This window comes from Trypanosoma grayi (assembly GCF_000691245.1).
Source record: "Trypanosoma grayi strain ANR4 Tgr_284_V1, whole genome shotgun sequence".
Lineage (NCBI taxonomy): Eukaryota > Euglenozoa > Kinetoplastea > Trypanosomatida > Trypanosomatidae > Trypanosoma > Trypanosoma grayi.
The window spans coordinates 1-8,153 of NW_008825903.1; the positions used below are offsets into that span (position 1 = coordinate 1).

An 8,153-nucleotide genomic window follows, 5' to 3' on the forward strand; every position below is an offset into this window, starting at 1 on the left:
CGTCCTCCTCGTGCACGTGCATGATCACCCGCACGTGCTGCTGCTGCGGCACAACAGCACCAAGACGCCCGTGCGGCCGCGGGTGGTGCCGGCGACGCACACAAACAACGCGGTCGTCTTCCGCCTGCCGGGCGGGCGCTGCCGCAATGGCGAGCCGGAGGAGTTGTGCCTGCTGCGCAAGCTCGGTCGTGACCTGTTGAGCGAGGTGAAGCGCCCCGCCACGTCGCGCGCAGCAGAGGACGAGCAGGGCGACACAACGGTTGATGTTGGCACGTCGCACAACACGACGGCCGTGTCGTCGTCGTCGTCGTCGTTTCGTGTCGGCGAGGCACTGGCGCGGTGGTACCGGCCGCACTTCGACCCGTTGATGTATCCGTACGTCCCCGCCCACGTGCCGGAGAGCGACGTGAAGGAGGTGCGCACCGTCTTTCTTGTACACATGCCACCGCAGATGATGCTTACCGTCACGCACCCCGACGTGCAGCTCGTCGCGGCGCCGCTCTTTGACCTCTACGAGAACACGGCGAAGTACGGTCCGCTCATCGCGTCCATCCCGACGCTGCTCTCGCGCGTGAACATAAATTACTGCAAGTAGTGGACCGAGGGGCGCGCCTCCTCGCATGGGCACGTGAATGTTTTTTTTCGCGTTCTCTGCGTGAGGAAGGGAGAGAGAGAGAGAGACAGGTGTAAAGGGTCTGCCAACGTGGTATAACGGCGTGGATATGACTGTTCGATGCCGAGTGCCTTCATTGTGTGTGTGTGTGTGTCTCCCTCGCTCTCTCTCTCTCTGTGTGTGTGTGTGTGCCTCCCTCTGACCCCCTTTCATTGCTCCTTTTCCACTCCTGTGTCTCTCTCGACGACGTGTGGGGATGCTGTGTGTGCGTGATGCGTTATCGTCCCGGTGAAAAGCACAGAGAGACCACAAGATATATATATATATATATATATTATAGGGAGAGAGAGAGAGAGAGAGAAGTTGAGGAGCATTGAAAAAGAGAAGAGAAGGGAGGGGACCTTGTCCTAACTGAGCCAAAACATGGGACAGAAGCAGTCGCTCAGTGACTCTCTTCACCGCTACGTGTACAACCACGACAAAGAGGGCGTGGCCCAGTTTCTCCAGACCCACGAGTCGGATATGAAGCCGGGCAGACTGGAGGACAAGGTTTTTGTTGAGCTCATCCTTCAGCAGTGGGACTCGGACACTGTTCTGCGCTTTGCCGAGGCCGCCACTGATGATCAGCTGGCTGTCCTCGTCGCAACGGCGGTGTTGCAGAACCATGTAGTGCCACTGGCTCCTCTCTTTGAACGCATGGAGAACCGGGAGCGCGTCATTGAGCAGCACCACCTGAAGCACCTCTTCCTCACCGCTTGTGAGCGGGAGAACATCGACGCCGTGCGTGTTTTTATCACCAACAAGACCTACGACCCATCAGACCGCCGCCCGTTGCGAGCGGTGGTGCGCGCGCAGCTCGTCAAATCCGTGGTGAACGAGGAACTGTTGAAGATGGTGATGTCGACCCACCCGCATCAGGCAGACAACGTTGAGTACATCCGCAAGCATTGCCTTTCTGATGCTAAGAGTGAGGAGGTTCGTAAGATCGTTGAAGACCGTCTTTTCAACTACATACCGTAACAGCTGCCTCTGTTACAGCACCCTTTTTACGCAAATGGCATTAAAGCAGGAAATGTGCTTTGCTTCCCTTGTCCTCTTTTCCCTTGGTGTGCGCATATCCACTCTTCGTGACGAACAGCTTCGTATGAAGACGTGCTGTCACTTTTCTCTGTTGACCCCCCGCATCTGTTTCTTCCTCCTTGTTGCGGCGTAGTAGAGCGGACTGGCGCCCAGCAGATGAGGCGCCGCTGCCTCGTGACTCTCCTGCGTGGCCGCCGCACGCTGTCAACTACCGCCACCACACGGAACAATACCGCTAGAACGTCAACAACAATAAAAGGGGCAGCAGACGCCTCACTCTTTGCGTTACCGCGGGAGCGTCAAATCAAGAATGGGCTCCAGTCGGACTGGCGTGAGCAAGTGCGACGGTCCGGTTCAATTCTCAACGACATTTCGCCCGCGTTGGGTGACAGCAGCCGCACCGACGAGCAGCGACGGCGTGTTGCCGGGTGGCAACCGGTGGTGAAGCTGCTAGGTGACCAACAGCTGCGTGTTGCGATTGTTGGGCGCATGAACTGCGGCAAGTCATCTCTCTTTAACCTGCTGAGCGAGGATGTGACGATGCCTGGTCGCAAGAATGTCGTGCGCGACTTTGACGGTATTACCCGCGACTCGGTGGAGGGTCGCGCGCAGCTGGAGGAGATGGACTTTACGGTCATCGACACGCCGGGGATGGTCAACGGGCGGCTGGTGGAGGAGGCCTTCCGCACTGTCGAGACGGCGGATGCGGCTATTTTCGTGACGGCGGCTGACGAGGACATCACACCCGCGGAGCTGGACCTTATCGACTACTTGCAGCTCAAGCGCATGCCGGCGTTTGTGCTTGTGAACAAGATGGATCTTGTCCCACTGGAGGAGGAGGATCGCGTGTTGGCGCGGTACAACACACTCGGCCTCGGCAACGCAATTCCATTCTCGGCGCGTCGCAAGTCCGGGTTGGAGATGCTGGCGGCTGTGCTGGAGCCGCTGCACCACATCCACGCAATGCAGAAGGTGGAGAACGACTGGGATATCGAGGACCTCGCCATGCAAGGCGACGAAGCCGCAATGGAAGAGATTCGGGACCGCAATTGCACCGACCGCTTTATCCGTGTCGCCATTGTTGGGCGGACGAATAGCGGCAAGTCTAGTTTGATTAATAGACTAGTCGGTTTTGAGCGCAATCGCGCTGTGGATGAGAAAAACTCCACGCGCGACCCCGTGGAGCTGTCGTGTATCTACAAGGGCCGCAAGCTAAAGCTCATTGATACAGCCGGCCTGGCGCGGCACCGGTACCGTGCGGAGCGCGACTTCATTGGCCGAATCCACGCCCTGTCGGTGAACGAGATTCGCTACGCGCACGTGGTGATCGTCGTGTTCGACGCCACGGAGGGGCACCCCAACAAGTACGATATGGCCATACTGCACTCCATCGCGGCTGAGGGCCGGCCCTTCCTGCTGTGTGCGAATAAATGGGACGCGGTGCTGGATCAAAGCGCCACCGCTGAGGCAATTGACTTCAAGATCAAGCGACAGGTACAGGAGGTGAAGTACAGCAACGCCGTCGTTGTGTCGGCACACACCGGACTTAACCTTACACTGTTAATGGACCAGGCGTTGTTGTTGTATGACAAATGGAACAAGCGAGTGCGCCGCGCAGAGCTGACGAGGCTCTGGCGCAAGATGGAGAAGTCTGTCATAATCCCCTATCACGTTGCCCGTGTGGGGCGCATCACGCAGGTCAACACCCGTCCACCAACATTCTTGCTGCACTTGCAGACAAAAAACGATGCGAACACATTGCCCAAGGCATTACAGGAAATGATGAAGAACACGTTGGTGGAGGAGTTTGACTTCCGCGGCGTCCCCATTCGCCTCATTCAGGAGGTGAAGGATTCTAACCCTGATTACATCTAGCCCACGGATGCATAAATGCAACCAAGCAAGAAGAGCGGAGGGCAAAAGAAAACAAACGAGAGCCCGGCTTCCGTGCATCTCTGTCTCACCTCTGCTGTGTGTTGAAAACGAAGACACAAAAGGCACACGGCTGCTTTTTTTTTGGGAATTATGAACTTATTTTGTGTGTGGTTGTTTTTTCTCGTGTTTATTATTATCGCTCTCGGCTTCTTTTTCTGTGTCTCTGTTGTGCCTTCGCCGCGGCGTCTGCGAGGTCAGTGCATAGAGCCGTGGGACAATGGGCAAAAGGCAACGGTCGAACTCTCCATCAAGTGCGGACGACGATCACGACAGTAGGAACAACACACGCGACGCCTCCAGCTCGGAGGAGGGGACGGACACCACGGGAATGCAGTCGCTTGGTGTGTTTGTGTGGAGTGAGGTGAGCATGGTGCTCTACGCCTGCATGATGAAGGAGCTGCACTACACATGCGGCCTCATTGCAATGGAGCGGTCGAGGGAGCGGCGCTGCGACATGATCGCTGCACTGCAGCCGCGCCTAGAAGCCTTTTGGAGCCGTGAGACGGCGTCACTTGGTGGCGCGGAGCAGCGGGTGCTCGCTGCTGTCTTCCACCCGCACGTGAACGCCATGCTGGAGCGCTTTACGTCGCTTGCCACGCGCGACTTGACGGCGTCTGAACTGTGCCGCGCGTTCCAGCAAACACTCGAGGCGTTTGGCTTCCCCGAAGAGGAGAACACCGATGAGGCGCAGCTGCACGCCAACGTGCGGAGGGGCGCCGAGCTGCACGCCTACTCGTACAGCGAGCGCACGGGGCACCAGCTCAGTGTGTTGCCGCGCTACGAGGGCGACCGTCGCACGGAGGAGCAGCACCGCCAGCCGCGCGCCGGGCGTGTCGTGCACTTCCCCTGCCCGCACCCGCACGTTGAGATCAACACGGCGGTGCAGCTGATTGAGCCGAAGAAACGCCGCCCACCGCTCGACGAGAACCGCATCTTTTCGCACCCAAAGAAGGCGACGTCCTCCGGCATGGAGGATGTCCTCGTGGACGAGGAGTTGCAGTACCGCGCCCTCGTTGTGCTTGAGCGGCATCTNGACACCTTCGGCTCCCTCCAGCATATCTCCCCGTTTGTCCGTTTCGCGCTGTGGAATGTGTTGGGGCGTGACGAGGAGATGTTCGAGCGGCTCTGTGAGACTCCCAGCGACAGCGACGAGGCTGCACAGCAGCAGAAGCAGCTGGAGACGTTGCGACGACGTTTAGCCAAGAAACGTGCTGCCTTCGATGCCACTCGCGTGGCTGCACGTGAGGCAGCGCTGCATGTTGGCTGGGCTGCTGTGAGCGCGCACTGGCGGGATCAGGTGCTGAGCGTTGTGGAGGCGGGCGAGGACGCCGATTGGTACCTCCTGCGTGACACCGCCAAGATCGGCTCGCGGGCCATATTCCCAAATTATGCCGCCTCGTCCGTGGTGAAGGACATCGCTCTGAAGGCACTGCGGCGGGTGCGGGACGGCCATGTGGAGTGCGCCGTGGAGGATGCAGCGGAGTGCTACGAGGTGGTCACAGACGTACTTTTCCCACTGCTGGAGGGAACGGCGCCGTCGCTGCCGCCAACGTCGCGCAAGGACGACGGAGTTAGTGGCGACGTTATCGATGGTGATGGTAGCCACCAACAGCAGCAGCAGCAGCAGCATCATCTGAGGAAGCGTGTGGCGGCGCTCGCTGCGCAGGGAGCGGGATCCACGTGCAGTGACGAGCAAGTTGCGCGTGGCGTGCGGTGGGGCCTCGATTGCGAAATACTTCTGCCGCAGGAGGGATCGACGTGCGCATTCGTCACGGACATGTTCGTTTGGCCGCTGCAGTGCCTGGCGTCCCTGCTGGAACTTATTGCTGTGGGGCGCTACGCGGCGGAAGGACTGAAGAAGTTCGCTGCGGCCTTCCTCCCGTCGAACTGGGGAGACGAGGAGGCGGTGCTGGAGTTCCTTGTGCGGCGCGAGCCTACAAACATACCACTCGCGTCCTTTGTTGGGTTTCCACGTCTTGTGCGGGACGTCTTCACCTCTGCGCAGTGGCTGCGCAACGACAAGTGCTTTGCCGCTGTGGTGGAGTGCCGCAGTCAGGCGTTTGCGCTTCCCTCCGGAGCGTCGGCGAACAACTACGTCCAGTGGCGGGTGCTGTCGACGCTTCTGACCGCACTCGACTACGGCGAAGGCGTGCTGGCGCTCACTGTTCGCCCTCTGCCTCCGCACGCAACGGAGGAAGGGAAGCTGTGGAGCGTCGCGGAGTTGCAGTGCGCACAAAAAACATGGGTTGATGGCCTTGCGCTCATGTTGACGACTCCTGCTTCTACTACTGGCATCACTACCACGGTCGATGCTGTCAAAACAGAGGAAGGATGATACGAAGCGTAGGGTGGTACCACACCTTCTCCTTGTCATTTTTACAAATGGTTCTCTCTTCACTTCTCTCGCCATGTGCCGTTTGCAGTGCCACTCTGCACGCACCCTCTCGTTCTCCCTTTCTTTTCCTCTTTGTTTTGGTCGTACTGCTAGTCTTGCTCGCTGTATATGGAGCAGGACCCTCGTGGCGTGTCTCTGAAGTGCCTCGATGAGGTGGCCTCTCTCGCAGAAACGCTGCGATCACTCCTGCGGGGTGCGTTCCGCGACGATGCACCCAGAATAGAGGTGATCATCTTTCGCCAGCTGATGCAGTTGCTCGACATATGGCTGTTTCCTCTTTCCGCTGGTGCCGAGGGCCATCTCGCTGGTGCTGAATCTCACCTGCTTGTTGAGCGGTACTACCTACAGGAGGTCTTGGCTGCCCTGCTGTTTTTGGCGGATGATTCCTCTCTGCGCAACAGCGTGGTGTCTGTTGCGGCCGCGCCGTCATTGCGGTTTTCTGGCGCTCCGAGTTCGGGGGTCTACGTAGACCGCCACACAAGGCAGTACTGTGCGGAGTTGCTGCTGTATCTCTGCTTCGCGCGTGTGTGCCGGACACATCATGTGGTGCAGGCGCTGTATCCGCTTCTTCTTGAGAGCAGCGGTCCCACCGCCGCCGCTGCTGCTGTGGCGAGTGGCACGTCGCAGAATCATATCAGTGAAGGCCTCTTTGCCTCGCCTCGCTTTCAGCAGAAGAAATTGTTTGTTTCGAGCCTTCTTAACGGAGTGCTTCTCTCCCTCCCTAATGGTGTGCGTGCGGTGTTGCGTGTGCTGCTGCTTAACGACCGTGTGGAGGATGACATGACGATGGAGGCTACGCAGCACATTGCGTATCTCTTTATCTCTCCTCTGCGCCACGCGTGGCTTGTGACGGAGTACACCGTGACATTCCGTGAGGGTGTCTCTGCCGAGGAGCAAATCTGCCTTCTCTCCGCGCAGTTGCGTTCGCTCATGACGCACCAGGAGACATCCTCCCAGGCAGAGGAAGTGGAGATACAAGGCTCGAAGGCACCGCAGCTGCCCGCGTTTTTGAAGCGGCACCAGGAGTATGTGAGTCGACTACATCTCGTGAAGCCGGAGACGCTTGAGGAGCGGCTACACTTGGCCGTGACGACCATCCTCAACGCGGCACTGCGACTTCCGCCCCGCAGCGAGGGAAAGACCACGTTTGACCGCAAATACAGGTACTTCTGCCTCTACAACAGGTACTTCCTCACTCCCGCGTTTCGTGCGCTGACATTACGGTCGACTGTGAGTAGTGAGGGGGACGAGGTGCTCCTCGCATTGCGTCTCCTGGCGGCACTCGCGAAGGGGTCGACGCTTGGACCATCACCGCGGGCTCTGCTGCTCACACTGGAGCCGGTGTCGCCAGGTGTGTTGGAGCTCCTTGCTCTGGCGGATGAACTTCCAGCCTCGCACAGTGATGTTCTGCATCAGCTGCTGGATGCGCTGTGGCAGCTGGAGGCGCAGTTTGAGGTGATAGCGCACATCCTTGTGCGCGCCGTCTTTGCGACGACTCGTTGCGGCTACCGTGTGGATCGAGTGATGGGGACTGTTTCACTGGACGTGTCACATCCGTCACCGAGTGAGAGGCGCATGCGTGGGCTGCAAAATATTCTGCTGGATGAGAAGACACCGAAGGACATCAGTTGCAATGTGTTGGCAGCAGCAGCAGCGGAATGCCAGCAGCGCGCCGCGTCTTCTGTGGCCGTGGCAGAGAAAAGGCCGAAAACTGCGACATTTCTCTTTACTGCCGAGGAATTGGAGACAGAGGCGTGCGACGATGAGGAGGTGATGTTGGCGCAGATGGTGGAGGGGATGTGCGTTGGAATGGGTGCGGATGCTGTCTTCGGCACGCGCGTCACCCTCGACCGTGTGTGTGACGTGCTGGCTACGGTGGCGACCGTTTCCCCCGCGTGCTGCCACTGGGCAATGCTGCTGCTCCCTCGCGTCCTGGGTGTCGACGTCATTCGCGCCGTCTTTGCGCAGTACGTCACTGCGGCCGAGCGGCAGAAGGCTGCGCGTGCGTTGCAGTTGCGGCTGGGGCGTCTCACGGCGGTGGTGGTCTCGCTGGATGGCGGCGCCTTGAACGCGGAGGCGGACGCCGCCCTCTCGGCCGCTGCTGCGGCGCTGCAGCAGTACAACAGTGAC

The 8,153-nt window shown here is 59.2% G+C and overlaps 5 protein-coding genes across 5 annotated transcripts in view; all 5 read left to right on the forward strand.

Moving 5' to 3' along the window:
- Positions 1-367: 367 nt before the first annotated feature.
- Positions 368-595, forward strand: DQ04_02841000 (cleavage and polyadenylation specificity factor subunit 5; the record flags this gene model as incomplete). The annotated part of the gene is made up of 1 exon (XM_009312264.1): positions 368-595. The coding sequence occupies one exon, from the start codon at positions 368-370 to the stop codon at positions 593-595; it is 228 nt and encodes a 75-aa protein (XP_009310539.1).
- A 441-nt stretch (positions 596-1,036) lies between these two features.
- On the forward strand, positions 1,037-1,633 carry DQ04_02841010 (hypothetical protein; the record flags this gene model as incomplete). The annotated part of the gene is made up of 1 exon (XM_009312265.1): positions 1,037-1,633. One exon carries the CDS (start codon positions 1,037-1,039, stop codon positions 1,631-1,633), a length of 597 nt encoding a protein of 198 aa, XP_009310540.1.
- A 216-nt stretch (positions 1,634-1,849) lies between these two features.
- DQ04_02841020 (small GTP-binding protein) lies at positions 1,850-3,568 on the forward strand (the record flags this gene model as incomplete). The annotated part of the gene is made up of 1 exon (XM_009312266.1): positions 1,850-3,568. The coding sequence occupies one exon, from the start codon at positions 1,850-1,852 to the stop codon at positions 3,566-3,568; it is 1,719 nt and encodes a 572-aa protein (XP_009310541.1).
- Positions 3,569-3,845: 277 nt separating this feature from the next.
- Positions 3,846-5,963, forward strand: DQ04_02841030 (hypothetical protein; the record flags this gene model as incomplete). The annotated part of the gene is made up of 1 exon (XM_009312267.1): positions 3,846-5,963. The coding sequence occupies one exon, from the start codon at positions 3,846-3,848 to the stop codon at positions 5,961-5,963; it is 2,118 nt and encodes a 705-aa protein (XP_009310542.1).
- Positions 5,964-6,131: 168 nt separating this feature from the next.
- DQ04_02841040 (hypothetical protein) overlaps positions 6,132-8,153 on the forward strand; it is a gene marked incomplete at both ends in the record, with an annotated part of 2,436 nt that continues 414 nt past the window's right edge. Inside the window, one exon of the mRNA XM_009312268.1 lies at positions 6,132-8,153. This exon is cut by the window's right edge and continues 414 nt beyond it. Within this exon, the coding sequence (XP_009310543.1) occupies positions 6,132-8,153 (2,022 nt within the window).